Consider the following 22993-nt stretch of genomic DNA (forward strand, 5'->3'; position numbering starts at 1 on the left):
GTAGTGGGACGGGGCCTCCGGAGGTGTCAGATGTGAGCATATGAGGTGTTCAGCACTACTGGGTGATCCCATGTTTACTGATATCTCAGCTGTGGGGTTGAGGGCCAGGCAGATAAAAGGTAAGCAATTTCTATTAACGATGTTTCGCATGTGTACCCTCTAAAATTAGTAACTCACTGGGTTCAAGTAAATCAAATACAGCTCTTTCCTAGGAAAAGATTGGGATTTCTTGTGGCACGTGACAGTGAACACCAGAGATACAGACTGACAGTGTCCTGCCTGCATCTGGGCCTCAAATTTTATTTAGCCCACACGATAGTTTTAAAGTTTTTAACTGGATGCCATGTTTTGAGATCTGGAGATATTAACATTCAAAAATTGACTTTTGGTTTTTCATGAAAAAAAATCTATAGATCTGGCTGTGCTGGGTCTACATTTTTGCATAGCAACAATGTGTAGGAACTGAGAGGCTGCTCCTTTTAGATGGCCCTTGCTCTGCAGTTCCTTCCCCACCATTTACACAAGGCATGCATATGGTCAATACCCACACTGGTGGGTTCATATGTGTTATATACCTCATCCCTGTGGCGTTGGTGTTTGCACTATCTGCTCTGTAGGATACTACATACATGCTTTCAACAGCTAAAAGGACCTCGTCTGCCATCTGCACCTGATCTTGGCCAAAAGGCCAAGGAGTGATCACCTTCCATCTGCATAAGCTCCTTAATAATGTTCATCCTTTCTTTCTACAAGTCACTATAGCTCATTATACCTATTCTGCAAAAACAAAACACATACATTTACTCTTCTAAATTTCATTCTTTTACTCTTAATAATATCCTATACCAATGGATCAGAATCACCTGGAACGTTTGTTAAAACACAGTTAAAACTGTGCCCAGCAGTAACCAGGGCATATTAAAAAGGAAAAAAAAAAAAGGGCTTTGTAACATCAGTGTAACTACAGAGCCTCAACACACTTAGCAGGAAAAACAACAAATCATCAAGCTCATTCCTTTTTACCTTTTATACTCCTGGGAATCACAGTCACCCAATCAGGTCCACTGGAGTTGATTGGCATTTTGATATTGACACCACTTGAAAGAGGAATAAAAAGAGTACAAGCTTAGGATTCAGGAACATTTATTTTCTAATATGTATCTTTATTTGCAAATTTTTAAATGGACAGGATTTCACAAAGCTTTACTAAGATGAAATATTCTTATAAATGTTAATCAATAAAACTGATAATTAATAAACTAGGTATATCATAATAAGCAGGTTATATGGATACATAAACTGAATAAGAATTAAACAAGTTTTTAATTTTTCACTGCTTCGCCCTTAGAGTGCAAACTCCAAAATGACAAATTCTGTTTGAATTACTTACTTCCCTTGGACTCAGAGAACGGCTCACACTGATGAGAATGTCTATTTTGTCACTACTTAGTTTTCAGGCTGCAAGACTACGGAGCATTAAGTCATATGTCAGATTCCTTAGGCCTTGCCCAGAGCTGAGATGAGTCCTACCTGGGGACATGTGTCCCCAGATACGTGCTCATGCATGTACTCTGTTCATCATTACTATGGCTCTGTAGTGTCTGTTCCCCTTAATAAAACATGTACTCCTCAAAGACATGGATTATGTCCCATTCATCTTTCATCTTCAGTACTTAGCACAGGCCCTGGACTAGAGTCCATGCTCAGAAAATATCTGATAGAGGGCTGTTTGAGAAGGAGGGGACAGTGGAGTCCAGGAGAAGTATACTGAAAACATGGTGTAACTATTCCAGAAACTGGGTCATAATACGTAGGCCTCTTGCACTTAGACCAAAAACAAACAAAAAAATAAAATGCTAACTTTCCAAGCTCGATATGGGAACTTGCAGTCATGATATTTCATTTCATCAAAAATCAATTCAAAACAGATTATTTAAGAAATAATTCTTAAGCTTCTACTATGTGCCAGGCACTATCCTAGCTGCTAGGGATATAACAGTAAACAAAACACACAGCATCGGGAATTCCCTGGAGGTCCAGTGGTTAGGACGCTACGCTTTCACTGCCGAGGGCCCAGGTTGGATCCCTGGTTGGGGAACTAAGATCCCACAAGCCAAGTGGCGCAGCCAAACAAAAAAAAACCCAGCATCTCCTCCTTCGTGGCACTGACATTCTAATGAATGAGGGAGACAGACAACAAGGAAGGAAGGAATTATAGGGGGCTATGTTAGAGAATAACAGCATTTCATGGATTATAAAAGTGACAATTAATATACATGACTTTAAGAGAGCACATATAAACTACTTTCATGAGTTTAAAGCTTTAAGGTAAGGAAAAGAAGAAACCTTCACCACTGTAATTTTCTTGTAAAAATGTTTACTCTCAATCTAATCATGCAGAAACAATAAAGCAGCAAATCCAAATTAGGCAACATTCTACAAAAACAGCAACATCAAAATTGTCAATGTCGTAAAAACCAAAACAAGTTAGAGAACTCTTCTGGACTAAAAGATTAAAGAGACAACTAAACAGATTGTGTGTGATCAGAGATTCAGTTAAAATAAAAGAGATAGCAATATAGGATATTATTGGGACAACTGGATAAACTTGAATATAGACTGCATATTAAATAACAACGTTGTGTCAATGATAAAAGACCCAAGTGTGATCACTGTGTCATGGTTATATGTTGGAGAAAGTCCTAGGAGATGCATACGCCTGGGGTGCAGTGCCATGATGCCTGCACCTTACTCTCAAATGGTCTGAGGGGAAAGAATTATACACAAATACACACATATAAACACATAGAAAGAGAGAAAGCAAATGCGGCAAAACATAACAATGGTGAGTCTAAGTTAACGGTATATGGGTGCTCACCGTTGTTATTCCTGCAGGATTTCTACAGATCTGAACTTTTTTAATACAAGTTAGAAAGAAAAAAAAAGTATAAATCATGCTAAAATAAAAGGGAAGCTTTTAATATGATAAGCTCATTCTTTCAAAAGACATTCTCTTATTATCAGAATCTTTTAAGTACTATGGTTCTTTCTAAAACCAACACTTTTTTTTTTTTCCTTGAGAGATTAGATCACCTTAATTGTCCAACTGTCATTTGGGAACCAGAGACCAAGGCTAAGCTTCTTAATCCTTTTCTGAATTAAGCAACATTACGAGCCACCAAGGAAGGAGGTAAAAATGAGCGTAGCTTAACATATTCAGGCCATGAGCTCAAAATACTACACTCAAAGATCCCTCAAGGGGCTTCCCTGGTGGCGCAGTGGTTGAGAATCTGCCTGCCAATGCAGGAGACACGGGTTCGGGCCCTGGTCTGGGAAGATCCCACATGCCGCGGAGCAACTGGGCCCGTGAGCCACAACTACTGAACCTGCGCGTCCGGAGCCTGTGCTCCGCAACAAGAGAGGCCGCGATAGTGAGAGGCCCGCGCACCGCAATGAAGAGTGGCCCCCGCTTGCCGCAGCTAGAGAAAGCCCTCGTACAGAAACGAAGACCCAACACAGCCAAAAATAAATAAATAAATAATTTTTTTAAAAAAAAGATCCCTCAAATGATCAATTTCAATCTTTTTCTTTTCAGTTAGCCTAATGCAAAATTTCAGAATTTTAACAGAGTAAACAATGCAAAAAAAAAATCTGTATCAGGACTCTGTCAAATGTTTGGTTTCCAAACACTTATGCCACCTCAAACGCTTTCCCGGAAAACCTCCAGGTAAGTAGAATCTTTTTTAATGATTTTACTACAAAGTATCATCAGCCAGCCTCATCCAGGATATGCAAATAAAGGCAGGGGCAGACATTATTTTATCCTTCTGGATTCACAGGTGTTCTTTGATTTTAATGGTAGGATTTAGCGTTAGGAACATTTTAAATTTTACACTAACTTAATTCTCTAACCTTTTTCCCACTTTTTTCCACGTGGAATTTCAGTAAATTACATGCTATGCTTCCTCCTCTTTGCTAAGCCACTAAGTAGACTGACAACACAACTCTAAAAGGGAGTAAGACTTTAAAAAATGGTCCACTTCAAAAAAAATCTTAAAAAAAAAAGTTATTTAAAATAAAATAAAAGGGGGTAACTGAACAGTCTTCATACATAGGCAAAAAGTACACAGAAATAAAATCATCTGCTCATAGTCATTGATAAATAATGTGTCTAAGATCTGAATCCAAGAATAAAACTAAAGTCCTTTTATACTGAGCCGCAAAAAACTAGGCAGTCCCCTCGAGAACAGTACAGCGAATACAATGGGAGTAGTGCTCCCTCTGCTGGCCTTCTAAAAGCATGGCATCAAATATGTACTTAAAACTGTTCCGACCAAAAGCTAACTCAGGAAGTAAAAAATCAGTTTCATTTTAGGAGCTCCTACAGACCACATATCTTATGGTAGGAACTATTCCCCCACCAAGTAATGAGTGGACATAAAACATTAAAAGTTTTAGAGTGCCCAGATACACTCAACAAAGATCCCTCTCTACAAGGGAATTATTTTTTTATATAAATTTATTTATTTTTAATTTTTATTTTATTTTTGGCTGCGTCAGATCTTTGTTGCTGCGTGCAGGCTTTCCCTAGTTGTGGCGAGCGGGGGCTACTCTTCGTTGCAGTGCGTGGGCTTCTCTTTGCGGTGGCTTCTCTTGTTGTGGAGCATGGGCTCTAGAGCACAGGCTCAGTAGTGGTGCACAGGCTTAGTTGCTCCGCAGCATGTGGGATCTTCCCGGACCAGGGCTCGAACCCGTGTCCCCTGCATTGGCAGGCGGATTCTTAACCACTACGCCACCAAGGAAGCCCAGGGGAATATTTTAAAAGTATAGATTTCATTTAAAAATAAAAAATGTTTTACATTCTCTCAAATAATTGTACTTTCTGACTATGTTATTTTTCTTTTTATTCCTTAAGAATGTTATTTTATTTCAGAACTATATGGAATGCAATAATTTCAACAACTATTAACCTTCAAAAATACAGTTTGCTATGGTATTCCTGGCTTCCCATGCTTATCATTAAATCAATCCAGCAATGTTACCATATTCATAGTCTTTTTCCTATCAATAAATGTTTATATGATTTTAACAACTAATAATATGTCACTTAAAACTTTCTTCAGTTTATTAGACATGAAGCTAAAACACTAGCCTGACTATAAGACCTCTAGCAGCCCTGTTCTTGGATGATTTTTTTTTATCTGTTCTGTGAATAACTGATCTTGCTTTTACAGATATGCTATGCAATTCTGAAGTTAAAGATATTAAGGTAAAAGAACAAAAATTTAAGGTCATTAATTTGAACTGAAATAAGCACGCTAATCACAAAATATAAATATTTATTTTCTTACCACCTCTCCTGAATTGGGCCAAGTTCAGAAAGATATAAGAAGCACATAACCAAAACAAGAAAGTCTCCTAAGTAGGACAAAGACAATGGAAAGGGACCTATTAAATTATCCCCTAGAGCAAGGAGCATGTACCTCTGGAAGAAAGCATTCTCTGCAGCAGTTAGGAGGCCCTTCAGGTATCCGCCCTTGAAATGGTTAATTCTGCTACTGCAAGGGAGCTTCTTTGGTTTGAAGCAGAACCAGGGTTCTCCGGTATAGAGATCCGTAAAGTTGCACAGAGGAAGACTCCCAGGAAGACACACGTTACACTCTGTAGTTTCAGAAATTCTTCCTGAACGGAAGAGGCTCTTGAAATAGACCCTGTCTGGTTTCTCTTCCTGTAGGTTCTGAAGAACTCTGATCCCTTCACTGGGATGGACCAGAGATATGGACACTTTAACTCTGCCTGGCCAGAGCAGAGTAAAAAAGACCTTGTAAAACCCATTCTGGTAGTCCACCACTCTACCCACGGCCCCTGCCTGCAGCTTAGGGGAGTGGATTCTGGCCTGCAGGTAGTCTCCACCATACTTCTTGGGCTTTCTTTGAAAATCCTGTACATGAACCAGCACCTCTAGCTGGCTTCCCACCTTGAAGAAGGCTGCAGAGTTCAAGATGACAAAGTAGCTGGAAGAAGGGTCAGTGCTCTTCAAAAAGGGGACTGGACCCACATCAGGCACCTGCCACTGTAAGGCGGCCAACAAGGAGTCCTCCTCCAGGCGCTCCCGGCTGGACAGAGTCTGGTGCTCATAGCCACAGTAAGGATTCCGGCTAATTCCTGTCACCTGGGAGAAAACAAACTGTCCACCACTGTCGATGAATGTGGCTGCTGCAGTCTCATGGTCCAAGTACTGAAGAGAAAGACACAAACAGAAACCACAGCTACAATAAATCTCCTTATAGTCAACAAATAAATCCTTGCTTCAGCTTAAATTTTAATAAAACTTACTTGAGATGACATTGTTTCAAAACCCACAGCTCACCAGTTTTACAGGTTCCCACAGCAAATATCAGAGAAAAATCCCTTTGGTGCTTCCAGAAGGAGAAAGGGAAAAGGAATCATTTTGAAGGACAGTAGTCCCCCTTTATCCACAGGAGATACTTCCAAGATCCCCAGTGGATGCCTGAAACTGTAGGTCACATCAAACCCTATATATACCGCTTTTTCCTATACATATATACCTATGATAAAGTTTAATTTATAAATTAGGCACAGTAAGAAATTAACAATAACTAATAATAAAATAGAACAATTATAATAATATACTAGAATAAAAGTTATGTGAATGAGGTCTCTGTCAAAATATCTTTTTTTTCTAATTTATTTGGCAGCACTGGGTCTTAGTTGCGGCATGCAGGATCTTTGTTGTGGTGTGCGGGATCCTCATTGCCGCGTGTGGGATCTTTCAGTTGCAGCATGCAAACTCTTAGTTGCAGCATGCGAAGTCTTAGTTGCAGCCATGCGTGTGGGATCTAGCTCTCCAACCAGGGATCGAACCCGGGCCCCCTGCACTGGGAGCACGGAGTCTTAGCCACTGGACCACCAGGGAAGTCCCTCTCTCAAAATATCTTATTAGTGTACTGTCCTTCTTCTTCTCGTGATGGTGTAAAAGGATAAAAGGCCTATGTGATGAGATGAAGTGAGGTGAATGACGCAGGCATTGTGACGTAGCGTTAGGCTACTACTGACCTTCTGACAACACGTCAGAAAAAGGATCATCTGTGTCGGGTGATCGTGGATTGAGCTACAATGATGTCAGTGGTTGTGGATCCTGGGTGGGAAACAGCAGGATGGCACAAGATTTCACGACACTACTCAGAACAACACACAATTTCAAACTGGTAAGTTGTTTATTTCTGGAATTTTCCATTTAATATTTTCAGATCATGGTTGACCATGGGTAAATGACACCACAGAAAGCGAAACAGTGGATGGTGGGACTACTGAATACCAGAATATTCCATTCTTCTTAACAAGGCCTGCCCTCAAGAAAAACTATTTTACCAGAGCCTAACCTACTGAGGTTTTACCAGAGCCTAACCTACCGAGGTTCTATAAGAGCCTAACCAAACTGAGGTAAGGGACATACCCAACTCCAGCCCACTCTAACCATTCTATCCAATTTAAGGGTTGGGGGTAAGACTAAGAAACAATTCTGAAGTTCACAGACTCACTAAAGGACTGAGGATCATAGGACTATAAAATGTTTCACCTCCCCTACACCTCACCCCCACACCACTAAAAGCCTATTTATTGGAGTTCGTTTTACCCAGTACATCATGTCCAGCTTTCAACAACAATTACAAGACATACTAAAAGGAAAAAAATACAGCAATTATCAAGGGACAGGAGGGAGGAATTAGGAATATTTTGTTATTAATAAGGTACCTGCACTACCCATGAAGCAGTATGGTATTATTTGATAGTGGACTTGAGTTGCTTGTAAATGCATACTGAAAACTCTAGGGCAACCACTTAAAGTAAAATGAGAAATATAACTGATACACTAAGAAAGGAGACAAAGTGGAATCTATAAAATGCTCAATTAGGGACTTCCCTGGTCGTCCAGTGGTTAAGGTTCCGCCTTCCAATGCAGGGGATGCAGGTTCCATCCCTGGTCAGGGAACTAAGATCCCACATGCTGCGGGGCAACTAAGCCCACGCGCCACAACTACTGAGCCCAAGCACCTCAACTAGAGAGCCCGCATGCCACAACTACAGAGCCCACGCACTCTGGACCCTAAGCACCACAACTAGAGAGAAGCCCGTGTGCCACAACTAGAGAGAAGCCCGCACGCCACAACTAGAGAGTAGCCCGCATGCCACAACTAGAGAGTAGCCCTCGTGCTGCACAAAGAGCCTGTGTGCAGCAACGAAAGATCCCTCATGCCACAACTAAGACCCCATGCAACCAAAAATAAAAATAAATAAATAAAATAAATATATTTTTTTAAATGCTCAGTTAAAACCACAAGAGTCAGAAAAAGAGCAGAAGACAAAAATAGGAACAAAGAACAAGGACAATGAATAGAAAACAGTAACAACTATGGCAGGTATTAATCCAACTATATCAATAATCACCTTGAACATCAATGGACTAAAGGCACCAGTTAGAAGACAGAGGTTGTCAGACTCAATTATATGTTGTCTCTAGGAAACCTACTTTAAATATAAACACTTATATAGATTAAAAGTAAGTGGATGGAGAAAGATATACCAGGTTAGAACTAATCAAAAGAAAGCAGGAATAGTTATATTAACTTCAGACAGAGTAGACTTCAGAGCAAGGAAATTCATCAGAGATAAAGAAGGATATTACATAATAATAAAAGGGTCGGGGCTTCCCTGGTGGCGCAGTGGTTGAGAGTCTGCCTGCCAATGCAGGGGACACGGGTTCGAGCCCTGGTCTGGGAGGATCCCACATGCCACGGAGCAACTAGGCCCGTGAGCCACAATTACTGAGCCTGCGCGTCTGGAGCCTGTGCTCCGCAACGGAAGAGGCCGCGATGGTGAGAGGCCCGCGCACCGCGATGAAGAGCTGCCCCCGCTCGCCCCCGCTCGCCGCAACTAGAGAAAGCCCTCGCACAGAAACGAAGACCCAACACAGTCATAAATAAATAAATAAATAAAATTTTAAAAAAAGGGTCAATTCTCCAAGAAGACATAACAATCTTTAACATGTATGTGCCTAACAACAGAAAGTCAAATATGTGAGGCAAACACTGATAGAACTGCAAGAAAAAATAGATGAATTCACTATTGTAGTTAAAGTCTTCAATACCCCACTATCAGAAATGGATGGATCCAGCAAGCAGAAAGTCAGTGAGGACACAGTTGAACTCAACAGCACCACCAATCAACTAGATATGATGGGCATCTATAAACTACTTACCTAGCAACAGCAGATTACACATTCTTCTCAAGCTCACATGAAAGATGCACAAAAACAGATCATATTCTGGGCCATAAAACATACCATAAAAAATTGAAAAGAATAGAAATCATACAATGTCTGCTCTTAGACTACAATGGAATTAAACTAGAAATTAATAACAGAAAGATAGCTAGGAAATCCCCAAATACCTGGAGATTAAACAACACGCTTCTGGGAATTCCCTGGCAGTCCAGTGCTTAATACTCCACGCTCTCAGTGCTGAGGGCCCAGGTTCAATCTCTGGTCGGGGAACTAAAAAAATCTCACAAGCCACGAGGGGTGCCCAATAAATAAACAAACAAATAAATAAATAATAAAATAACATAAACAACACACTTCTAAATAAAACAAGGGTCAAAGAAGAAATATCAATAGAAAATTTAAATCTTTTTAGTTAAATGAAAATGAAAACACAACTTATCAAAATTTACGGGATGCCGTAAAAGTAGGTCTTAGAGGGAAATTTACAGCACTGAATGCACATTATTAGAAAAGAGGAAAGATCTAAAATCAATCATCTAAACTCCAACCTTAGGAAACTAGAAAAAGAAAAGCAAATCAACTCCAAAGTAAGGAGAAGAAAAGAAATTAGAAATTAGAGCAGAAATCAATGAAACTGAAAACAGGAAATCAATAGAGAAAAGATAATGAGGCCAAAAGCTGGTTCTTTGAAAAGATCAATAAAATCAATAAGCCTGCAGCAAGGCTAACTAAGGAAAAAAGACAGGACACAAATTACCATTATCAGAAATGAAAGAAGAGACATCACTACAGATCCCATAGACATTAAAAGAATAATCAAGGGACTTCCCTGGTGGTGCAGTGGTTAGGAATCCGCCTGCCAATGCAGGGAACATGGCTTCAAGCCCTGGTCGGGGAAGATCCCACATGCTGCGGAGCAACTAAAACCATGCGCCACAACTACTGAGCCTGCGCTCTAGAGCCCGCAAGCCACAGTTACTGAAGCCTGCACGTCTAGAGCCCATGCTTCGCAACAAGAGAAGCCACTGCAATGAGAAGCCCGCGCACCGCAATGAAGAGTAGTCCCTGCTCACCACAGCTAGAGAAAGCCAGCGTGCAGCAACGAAGACCCAACACGGCCAAAAATAAATAGGTAAATAAATAAATAAATTTTTTAAAATTAATTAATTTATTTATTTATTTTGGCCGTGTTGGGTCTTCGTTTCTGTGCGAGGGCTTCCTCTAGTTGCGGCAAGCAGGGGCCACTCTTCATCGCGGTGCACGGGGCTCTCACTATCGCGGCCTCTCTTGTTGTGGAGCACAGGCTCCAGACGCGCAGGCTCAGTAGTTGTGGCTCACAGGCCCAGCTGCTCCGTGGCATGTAGGATCTTCCCAAACCAGGGCTCGAACCCGTTTCCCCTGCATTGGCAGGCAGATTCTCAACCACTGCGCCACCAGGGAAGCCCTAAATAAATTTTTTAAAAAAGGATAATCAAGGAATACCACGAACAACTCTATACCCACAAATTTGATAACTGAGATGAAATGCACCAATTCCTTGAAAGATACACTCTGCCAAAACTCATGCAAGAAGAAACAGATCACCTGAATAGGCCTATAATCTCTAGTAAAGAATCTGGATCAACAATTAATGACCTTTCAAAATGGACACCACCAGGCCCAGGTGGGATTCATTGATGAATTCTACCAAATATTTAAGGAAGAAATTGTATCAATTCTCTACACTCTCTGTCAGAATATAGAAGCAGAGGGAATACTTCCTAACTCTTTCTATAAAGCCAGCATTACCCTAATACCAAAACTAGACGACATTACAAGAAAACTACAAATTTCCCTCATAAACACAGATGTAAAATCATCAACAAAATATTAACAAATCAAATCCAACAATGTGTAAAAAGAATCATACACCATGACCAAGTGGGATTTATCCCAGGTATGCAAGAAAGTGCCTTAATAGAACTCCAGTGCTTTCCAAAGACCATGTTTTACACCCTCTTAGAACTGGTCCTTAATCTTCACTTTGGCCTTTCTGCTTAGAAGATGACCTTATAAGGACTTCAGTCTTTTCTAGTTTGGACATTAATTGTTATTTATATTGTGGCATTTTACATACTGTAAAATACTGTACATACACAATGGCTACATACTGTACAACACAATGGCTTTCTAATATTTTGTATCTCAAAATTTTATGCTCTGTCTCTAAATTTCAGATGTTTAAGCTCTTTTCTTATTAGTGAGCAGATCTGCCTGTTTGACAATAAAGTTTTCTACCAAAAAAAAAAAAAAACCTCACCTTAGAGCCTTGTAAAATTTCACAGGTAAAGAAAAGGTCCTAATAGCTTGCAGAAAGGAGAACAATGTTACCAATAAAAAAACAAGAATTAGATTGGCATTAGCCTTGTCTTTTGCTGTACTGGACACTAGAAGACAGTGGAGCAAAGTTTTAAGGTTCTGAGGGAAAAGGATTTTGAATACAGCATTCTAAATCCAAATACAAATCATACATGAGGGCAAAATAAAGACAATTTCAGACATGTAAGCTTTGTTCCCATGTGCCCTTTCAGAAAAACATTATTTGAAGATTTAACCCAGTAAAATGGAAAGAAAAATCCAAGGAAGTGAAAGACATGAGCAACAGTGAAACCAACCCAGGAATTCAGGGAAAAGCAAACTCAGAATAACAGCTGGGCAACAGGTCAAGACAATAATCAGTGAACACTGAAATAGGAAGATAGAGGGCTCTGAGGGGGAAAAAAAAACAAAATGCCTTGAAGAAGCAAGTGGAGGGACTTCCCTGGTGGTCCAGTGGTTAAGACTTCGCCTTCCAATGCAGGGGGTGAGGGTTCGATCCCTGGTCGGGGAACTGGGATGCCACATGCCTCGCGGCCAAAAAACCAAAACATAAAACAGAAGCAATATTGTGGCAAATTCAATAAAGACTTTAAAAATGGTCCACATCAAATACATCTTTAAAAAAAAAAAAAAGGAGAAGAAGCAAGTGGACTCAATTCAACAAATCATATGAAGGAAAATCCTCATGACATGTTACAGAAGGTAGTATTTTCTCTCATCAGAAAGAAAAGGCAACTAGCACTCCAGAAAAAAAAAAAAAAACAAGAAGAGGTATAAGAAAGTCATCATTAAAATATGAAGCAAATTAAAATGCAGCATGATTAAGCAACTGAGGTAGTGTATAAAAAAGATCCATTTGACCTTGGTGTTTGGGACATTCTCCATCAAGAGATATAGATTTGGTTTCAAAGGATCATGTTCTATATTGACTAACATTTACATGATTATCATAATGTTATATTTTTTAAGTATAAGAATCAATCCAGGGTTTCCCTGGTGGTGCAATGGTTGAGAATCTGCCTGCCAATGCAGGGGACACAGGTTCGATCCCTGGTCTGGGAAGATCCCACATGCCGTGGAGCAACTAAGCCCATGCACCGCAACTACTGAGCCTGTGCTCCAGAGCCTGTGAGTCACAACTACTGAGCCCACGTGCCACAACTACTGAAGCCCCCGTGCCTAGAGCCCGTGTTCCACAACGAGAGAAGCCACCGCAATGAGAAGCCCGCACACCGCAACAAAGAGTAGCCCCCGCTTGCCGCAACTAGAGAAAGCCCGTGCACAGCAATGAAGACCCAATGCAGCCAAAATTAAATAAATTAAATAAATAAATTTTTTTAAAATAAGAAGCAATCCATAAAGAGTACACGTTAGCCTTAATTATAGTTAGAGCAATAAAACTAAAGATTATAAAGCCTGATGATGCAAAAGTTATACGCTAGCTAACAGAAGTCAAATGTAAAATAATGCAGAAGTGCTTTTCTTCCTCACTTACAGGAGGGAGTTAAAATGTGCTATCTAATGCTATTAGGGAAAGAAAAGGTCTAAATACATTATTTTAATGCACAGAAATAAAAATAATTTTACAAAGTTTAGAAAGAGAGTGACAGAAAGTGTGAGTCAGCAGAAGACGTCATCTTTCATTATCTTAACAGGAACAGCAGTATCAACCAACATCTACTAAGCACCTGGACACTCTTTTGAAGACTTTACATAAATCTTTTAATACAATGTTTAAATTATCCCATGAGATAAGTCCTATTATTATGCCATATGATTGATAAGGAAACTGAGGCAATGAATGGCTTGATAATTTGCCCAAGGTCACATAGGTTATAAGCAGCAAACCTCGACTAGAACCCAAGCAGTCTGAGTTCGGTCTGTGTTTTAACTTAACCAACCATGCTGCACTGCCTTATGCAGAAAGGTCAGAAGGTACAGTGTAAAGCTGACAAAACAAGATATAACTGTGCAATGTGTAATTAGTGCTAACTAAGCAAATAATTAAAAACAAGCAGTTACATCCAAGAAACAACATTGAGAGTGAAGACTGGGGAGGGAATTCAATTACGTACTTAATACCACTCTCTATTCTTTCAAGTGTTTTATACTTTTCATTAATTATTTTCTTAATAGACAGAAGGACAGATGAACAAATGGATGGGAAAAATAGCTATGTACCTGCAATGCTGTGATTTGTAAGAAATATGCATTTGGTCTTCATCCACAGTTCCTGGCTCACAGCTCCCAAAATCCTTGGCAGCGATAAGAGCAATGGGAGCATCTTTTGCTGTAATATTTGGTTTCGTGTCCTCCGTTCCTGAAAACACTTCAGAGTCATAAACGGGAAATGGGTGCCTTGTTCTTCGTTACAAGCCCCTTTCCACCCATCAGGGTGTATGTTACTGAGGTGGCTTTTGGAAAGCACCTGAGGATGGGGGCTGGTTGGGTTGTCAGGAGAACCAACCATGATTAGAAGGTTGGAACTTTCAGTCCCACCCTTGACCTCCACCCCTGGAGGCTGAATCAATAACACCTATGGAATAAAGCCTCCATAAAAACCCAAAAGGATGGGGTTTGGAGAGCTTCCGGGTTGGTGAACACATGGAGATTCAAGGAGAATGGTGCACTCAGAGCATGGAAACTCTATATCCTTCCCATATACCTTGCCCTATGCATCTCCTCCTTCTGGCTGTTCCTGAGTTAAAATTGTTTATAATAAACCAGTAATCTTGTAAGTAAAATGTTTCTCTGATTTCTGTGAGCTGCTCTAGCAAATTAATTGAAGCCAAGGCAGAGATCATTGGAACTTCTGATCTATAGTCAGTCAGAAGCACAGGTGACAACCTGGACTTGTGACTGGCATCTGAAGTTGGGGTTGGGGGAGAGTCTTATAGGACTGAGCCCTTAACCTGTGGGATCTGATGCTATCTTCAGATAGACAGTGTTGTTACCAAACCAAACTTGGGTCCACTCGCCTGCTCACAGTAAAGCCAATCTACTGACACCAGGTTGTGGGGAAGTAAAGTGCAGCGTTTATTGTAAAGCGCCAAACTAGGAGTCCAGGGCAGCTAGTGCTCAGAAACACCCCAACTCCCGAATGGGTTTCAGGGAAGCATGTTTTAAAGGGAAGGGGAGGGAGGGGAGTCACAGAGTATATGATCAGCTCGTGCACAGTTCTCTGACTGGTTGATGGTGTGGTAGCAAGGCGGTGTCACAGGGGTTAACATTATCAATCTTCAGGTTCCAGATGGTCTGGGGGCTATGTGCTCATGATCATCAAATAGTTAACTTCTTCTATTTGGTGGGGGTTTTAGCATCTGTAAAACAACTCAGGAATGTGTATCAGATACTGTTATCTATGTATTTCAGGGAGGAACTATAGATACTGTGACTGCCATGTGGCTGATTTACTGTTTCAATTGTTACCAGTTCTCCTGGCCCAACTGCTACTTTTGTCACTATATTGTCCTTTCAATCATTAATTCCTGGGCCAGGCTTTTGTGACTCTTGGGAGGCCTGAGAAACTACAGCTTTTCTTCAAAGGACAGGCAGGCAGAGGGACCTGGGGGAGGGGGTCTGTCCAGGAAGGGCCCATAGGGTCCTGCTCAGTTAGTGTCAGAATTGATTTGAACTGTAGGTCACCCTGCTGGTGTCCAAGAATTGCCTGGTGGTATGGAAAAATCCCCCCTACCCACACTGGAAATTGGGTGCAGGACCTTTTTAGTACCTAACCCAGGGAACTGCATCTGACATTATGCAATAAGTTAAATTGCAAGGGAAAACAACAACAGCAAAGCAAAACTGAAAACCACTCTCCTCAATAGCTAGTATTACCTGTTATAAACCACTTAAACAAGGCCTCAGGCTCCCCATCTACGCCAAATCACTTCAAAATCCTATACGAGGTAAACGTAATGCCAAACAAGGTAAAAATAATCCCAAAATACAAATGGATTTTTAATGATCTTCTTAGATTCTGTATTTTTTCCCTTTCATTTTACACTTGTATCCAGACACTCTCAATTAGAAGAATTTCATTAGGCTCCTTCATTTTAAAGGAACACACAGTATTATTTGTTCATTAAAAAGGGTAATAATGACTTTGAAAATTTTTCCCTAGCAGAGTTGACATCAGCGTCATGACACGGCATAAGACATTCCTCCTTTTTTGTCCAAGACACTCCTCCTTTTTTGTCCCCCTTTTTAACAACAAATCAGGCACCCATCCAAAAACAAAAGTGCCTCTGTGGGAATTGTGGGATCCAGTACCACATGCCAAGGGACCTAGGAGGAGTCTCGACCACATGTGTATCTGGTAATAGGCAGATAAACCTCAGTGAAGACAGCAAAGCCAGTGAACTTGTCCCAATCCCTCTTGGCCACAGTCAGGGAAAACCTGGAGCGTGCTGACCCAGGCAGATACCAACAGATGAGAAAGAATTTGTAGAAATCCAGTCTTCCCAAGGGGAAATCCCAGAAAGAAAAAAAATACAAGTTTGGATGTGACTAAGAGGGTACGAGGAACTTTGCCAGCACTGCCCCTCCCCACACATAACAAGCCCAGGGCTGAACCACCCAGGAGTGCCCTCTTCCAAGAGGGAAAAGGAGAGTGGCAAGTAGCGCCCAGCTACCCCCACCGTGAAAGAAACCCATTTAACTCAGCAGCACTCCAAGTACTGAGGTGGGACCTCCATGACTGGAGGGAGGGAAGGGATCAGGAAAGAGGCAGATAAGAATATCAAAGGGCACTGAAGGGATGCAGTTCCTGCTAACTGTGCTCAGGACTTTAGCAGGGAGTCCGCCCACGAGCCCATGGGAGACCCTCACCCGACAATCTTTCCACAGAGCCCACGGGCACTCCCAATGCCCTGAGTGCTAAACCCACACCTCCCCACACTCTGGAACCAGCAGCTCCTGTGCATGCTCCCAAATGAGGCAGTAAGTGAGACTCTGCTAAACAGAACACTATCAGTTTCTGTGGACAAGGGAGAAACACAAACTTAAGCCATAGTGCCTCCTTCTGGAAAACGAAAGCTTAACAGCAGCTATCCTGGTGGATTGTAAGAAAAGGTTAAGAACTGTGCCACAAGAAGAAGCAAGACATGGGAAGCAAGTGTACCCATACAAGGGCAGAAAAAAACACAGATAAAACAGGACTAATGAACATTTTATCCCATCTAAAGGCAACTAGTAAGACAAGAGGAGGTATCTGCTATTTCAAGTGTGAAAGCAGCAATGCAAATGTACAAGGAACATAAAGAATCAAGGAAACATGTCATCACCAAAAGACAACAATAATCCTCCAATAACCAAGCTCAAAGGCACAGAATTAATGACCTAGAAGATAAAGAATTCAAAATAGCTGTTTGAGGAAACTGAATGAGCTACAATAAAACATAGACAAACAAGTCAAAATATAAATGAACAAAATCAGAAACTTACAAAGAGATAGAAATCATAAAGAAGAAGCAAATGGAAATTTTGGAGCTGAAAAATTCCATGAATAAAATGAAAAAAATGCAATAGAGAGCATCTATAGCAAAGGAGATCAAATGGAAGACTGAATAAGGGAGCTAGAGGACAGGAACTTTGAAATAAACCAATCAGAAGAGAACACAGGAAAAAAAGAACGAAAAAGAGCATAGAAAGCTTACATGATCTATGCGATGCCACCAAATGTACAAATATTAGAATAATCAGGGTTTGAGAGAGAGGAGAGAGGGAAAAGGGGGCAGAGTTTATTTAAAGAAATAATAGCTGAGAACTTCCCAAACCTAGGGACATACTTGGACAACCAAGTTCAAGAAGCTAATAGATCACCCTATTATCTCTATGCAAAAAGACCTTCTCCAAGACACATTTTAATGAAACTGTCAAAAAACAAGCATAAAGAGAGAATCTTAAACACAGCCAAAGGAAAAAATATTGTAATCTACAAAAGAATGCCCATTCGGCTCTCAGTGGATTTCTAAGCAGAAAACCTACAGGTCAGGAGAGAGTGGATGACATATCCAAAGTGTTGAAAGAAAAAAACTGCCAGCCAAGAATACCCGGAAAAGTTATCCTTCAGATGTGAAGGAAAAATAAAGACTTTCCTTGACAGACAAAAGCTGAGGGAGTTCATCACCACTAGACCTGCCTTGCAAGAAATGTTGAAAGGAGTTCTTCAAGCTGAAATGAAAAGATGCTAGTGACATGAAAACATACAAAAGTGTACAACACACTGATGGAGATAAATATACAGATTTAGAAAACTCTAATTCTGTAATAGGATGGTGTGCTAACCACTTAACCACTTAACTATAGTATAAAGGTTAAAGAAAATAACTACAGCTACTATAACTTGTTAACAAATACACAGTACAAAAAGAGGTAAACTGTGACATCAAAAATATAAAAGGGAGGGAAAAAGGTGGAGCTTTGTGTGCAATTGAAGTTATGCTGTTATCAGCCTAAAATGGTCTGCTTTATCTATGAAATGTTTTATGTAACCAAGAAACAAAAACATAAAGAAAATTCACAAAAGCGAAAGAAATGAAAACAGAGCATACCACCATGGAAAATCACCAATTTACTAAAAAAGGAAGGCATAAACAGAGGGGAAAAGAAACAATGAAAATGCAAAACAAATAGAAAGCAATTAATAAGATAGCATTAATAAGTCCTTATGTATCAATAAATACTCTAAATGTAAGTGGATTGAATTCACCAAACAAAAGGCACAGAGTGGCTGAATGAATAAAAAAATAAGACCCAACTACATGCAGCCTACAATAGATTCACTTCAGATTTCATGACATAAAAAGACTCAACATGAAGGGATGGAAAAAGACATTACATGCAAATAGAAACCAAAAGAAAGGGGGTTATCTATACTTAAATGAGACAAAATAGGCTTTAAACCAAAACCAGTAACAAGAGATAAAGAAGATCATTATATGATGAAAAATGCATCAATACATCAAGAAAATATAAGAATCATAAATCTAAACCTACCCAATGTCAAAACACCTAAATCTATTATGCAAATACTAACAAAACTGAAGGGAAAAATAGACATCAATATAGTAATAGGAGGGGGTTTCAATACCCCAGTTTCAGCAATGGATGGATCCCCCAGACAGATAATCAATAAAGAAGCATTGGACTGGAACCATATATTAGATCAAATGAACCTAAGAGACGTTTATAGAACATTCAATCACAGCAGTAGAATACACATTCTTCTCAAGTGCACATGGAACATGCCCCAGTTTAGATCACATGATAGGCCACAAAGCAAGTCTTAGCAAATTTAAGAAGAATGAAATCATACCAAGTATCCTTTTTGACCACAATGGTATGAAACTAGACATCAACAACAAGAGGAAAGCTGGAAAATCTACAAATATGTAGAAATTAAACAACGTACTCCTGAACAACCAATAGATCAAAGAATAAGTCAAAAGATAATATTTTTAAATATCTCAAAACAAATGAAGCTGGAAATAACATACTAAAACCTATGGAAAACCTACCGCAAAAGCAGTTCTGAGAGGGATGTTCATAGCAATAAATGTATATATTAAGAAAACAGATCTCATGCAACCTAACTTTACACCTCAGGGAAGTAGAAAAAGAAGAACAAACTAAGCCCAAAGTTAGCAGAAGGAAAGAAATAAAGATCACAGTGGAAATAAATGAAATAAAGACCAGAAAAGCAACAGAAAAGATCAACAAAACTAAAAGCTGGTGTTAAAAATCAACACCAAAACTTCTCAAACTCTTCCAAAAAATTGAAAAGGAGAGGACACTCCCAAATTCACTTTATGAGACCAGCATTACCCTGATACCAAAGCCAGATAAGGACACTACAAGGAACTAAACTATAGGCCAACATCCCTGATGAATACAGATGCAAAACTTCTCAACAAAATATTAATTCAACAATATATTAAAAGGATATATACCATGGCTAAGTGGGATTTATCCCTGGGATGCAAGTATGATTCAGCATACACAAAACAATAAATGTGATACACCATATTAATAGAATGAAAACGCATTTGATAAAATACAACATCCTTTCATGATAAAAACCTCTCAACAAACTGGGTATAGAAGGTAAATTTAATAAAGGCTATTTACAACAAACCCACAGCTAATATCACACTCAATGGTGAAAGAGTAAAAGTTTTTATTCTAAAATCAAGAACAAGACAAGGATGCCCACAGTCACCACTCTGATTCAACATAGTACTACAAGTGTCAGCTAGAGTAATTAGGCAAGACAAAGAAATAAAAGGCATCCAAATCAGAAATGAAGAAGTAAAATTGTCATTATTTGAAGATGATATCATCTCATACGGTTGACCCTTGAACAATGCAGAGGTTAGGGGCACTTACCCTCCACACAGTCGAAAATCTGCATATAACTTATATTCAGCCCTCCATATACACGGTTTCTCCATATCTGCAGTTCCACATCCATAGATTCAACCAACTGTGGATTATGTAGTACTGAAGTATTTACTACTGAAAAAAAATCCATGTATAAGTGAACCCATACAGTTCAAACCCATCTTGTTCAAGGGTCACCTGTATTTAGAAAATCCTAAAGACTCAATCAAAAAACTGTTGGAACTAATCAACAAATTCAGTAAAGCTACAGGATATAAAATCAACATACAGAAATTAATTGCATTTCTATACACTAACAACAAAACATCTGGAAAAAAAATAAAGAAAACTATCCCATTCACAGTAGCATCAAAAACAATAAAATAATTAGGAATAAATTTAACCAAGGAAGTGAAAGATCTATACAATGAAAACTTTGATGAAAGAAACTGAAGTAGACATAAACAAATGGAAAGAGAGTCCATGTTCATAGACTGGAAGAATTAATATTGTTAAAACACCTATACTAACAGAGTCATCTATAGATCCCTATCAAAAAAAAACCCTATAAAAATTCCAATGGCATTTTCCACAGTAATAGAAAAAACAATCCTAAAATTTATGTGGAACAACAAAAGATCCCAAATAGCCAAAGCAATCCTGAGAAAAAAGAACAAAGCTAAAGGTATCACATGTCCTGATTTCAAACTGTACTACAAAGCTATAGTAATCAAAACAGTATGGTACTGGCATAAATACAGACATATAGACCAATGGAATACAATCAAGAGTTCAGAAATAAACCTCCACATAAACAGTCAACTAATATTTGATAAGGGAGCAAACAAATAATGAGGAAAGCATAGTCTCTTCAAAAATGGTGTTGGGAAAACTGGATAACCACAAACAAACAAATGAAATTGAACCCCTATCTTACACCACTCACAAAAATGAACTCAAAATGGATTAAAAACAAACATAAGATCTGATATTGTAAAATACTAGAAGAAGAAGCGCCTTGGCATCGGTCTTGGCAATGATTTTTTTAGATATGACACCAAAAGCACAAGCAACAAAAGCAAAAATCAACAAGGGGTATTACATCAAACTAGAAAGCTTCTGCACTGCAACAGATAGCTCCAATAAAATGAAAAGATAACCTATGGAATGGGAGAAATATTTGCAACCTATATATCAGATAAAGGGTTAATATCTAAAATATATAGAGAACTCATACAACTCAGTAAGAATAACAACAAAATCCAATTTTAAAAATGGGCAGAGGGGGACTTCCCTGGTGGCACAGTGGTTAAGAATCTGCCTGCCAATGCAGGGGACACACATCCAAGCCCTGTCCGGGAAGATCCCACATGCCGCAGAGCAACTAAGCCCATGCACCACAACTACTGAGCCTGCACTCTAGAGCCCGCGAGCCACAACTACTGGGCCCACATGCCTAGAGCCTGTGCTCCACAACAAGATAAGCCACCGCAATGAGAAGCCCATGCACTGCAACAAAGAGTAGCCCCCACTTGCCACAACTGGAGAAAGCCCGCACACAGCAACAAAAACCCAACACAGCCAAAAATACATAAATAAATAAACGGGCAGAGGAACTAAATAGACATTTTTTCCAAAGAAGACATCCAAATGGTGAATAGGTACATGAAAAGATGATCAACATCACTAATCATCAGGGAAATGCAAATCAATACCATGATAAGATATCACATCACACCTATTAGAATGGCTATCATAAGGAAGATAAAGAGGATAGGGAGAGAAGGGAACCCTTATACACTGTTGTTGGGAATGTAAATTAGTTCAGCTGCTACAGAAAACAGCATGAAGGTTCCTCAAAAAATTAAAAATTGAACTATCATATGATCCAGCAATCCCATTTCTGGGTATATATCCTAAGGAAATGAAAAAAGGTATAAAAAAAGATATCTGCACACCCGTGTTTTCTGTAGCATTATTCACAACAGCCAAGATATGGAAAGAACCTAAGTCCATTGATGGATGAATAAAGAAAATGCAGTGTGTGTGTATGTGTATATATATATATATACATACACACACGCACAATGGAATATTATGCTAAGTGAGATGAGTCAGACAGAGAAAGACAAATACTCCATATCACTTATATGTGAAATCTAAAAAAACTGAACTCCGCAATTCCCTGGCAGTCCAGTGGTTAGGACTCCATGCTTTCACTGCCAAGGGCCCGGGTTCAATCCCTGGTAGGGGAACTAAGATCCCACAAGCCACGTGGTGCGGCCAAAAAAAAAAAAAGGAATAAAGTGTTAAAAAAAAAAAGCTGAACTCGTGAAAACAGAGAATAAAATGATTACCAGGGGCTAGGGGATTGGGGAATTAGGGAGATATTGTTTAAGGGTACAAACTTGCAACTAGTAGATAAATAAGTCCTAGAGATCAAACGCATAGCATAGTGACTGTAGTCAACAATACTGTATTATTGTATTAATATAAATATAATAAGTTTATGTAACAAACTTCAAAGTTGCTAAGAAACAAGATCTTAACTGTTCTCACCATAAAAAGAAATGATAATTATGTGACATGATAGAAGTGCTAGCTAACACTATAGTGGTAATCATATTACAATACATAAATGTATCAAATCAACACATCATACACCTTAAACTTACACAACGTTATATGTAATTATATCTCAATTTTTTAAAAACAGAAAAATTTCCCTTACCTACAGATTACCTTTTAGGAAATATTCCAGCCTCCCTCTCCTTTTTAGTTGTTGTGAGGCTATGACAAACCACTAAGGACCAAACCATGCACTGTGTGCTCACAGGATGCCTCCTTCTCCTTTCTTTTTCCTCTCTTCCTCTGCCATGGTCACTCTTGTTCCTTGGGTAGCCACCAGCTACCAACTCAAGGCCAGCAAACTGACCCATACAGCCCAAT

The 22993-nt window shown here is 39.4% G+C and overlaps 2 protein-coding genes across 5 annotated transcripts in view; one reads left to right on the forward strand and one right to left on the reverse strand.

Annotated features, from left to right (window-relative positions):
- RPL24 (ribosomal protein L24) overlaps positions 1 to 22993 on the forward strand; it is a 143169-nt gene that overhangs the window by 43374 nt on the left and 76802 nt on the right. The window lies entirely within an intron of this gene.
- Positions 1 to 22993, reverse strand: part of NXPE3 (neurexophilin and PC-esterase domain family member 3) — a 55121-nt gene that overhangs the window by 19469 nt on the left and 12659 nt on the right. For both annotated transcript variants that reach the window (XM_059921229.1, XM_059921228.1), the window contains exons 3-4: positions 5484 to 6238; positions 1024 to 1097 (exon numbers count right to left, since the gene is read on the reverse strand). In XM_059921229.1, coding sequence (XP_059777212.1) covers positions 1024 to 1097; positions 5484 to 6238 — 829 coding nt within the window. The remainder of the gene's footprint in view (positions 1 to 1023; positions 1098 to 5483; positions 6239 to 22993) is intronic.

This window comes from Balaenoptera ricei, chromosome 4 (genome assembly GCF_028023285.1).
Source record: "Balaenoptera ricei isolate mBalRic1 chromosome 4, mBalRic1.hap2, whole genome shotgun sequence".
NCBI lineage: Eukaryota > Metazoa > Chordata > Mammalia > Artiodactyla > Balaenopteridae > Balaenoptera > Balaenoptera ricei.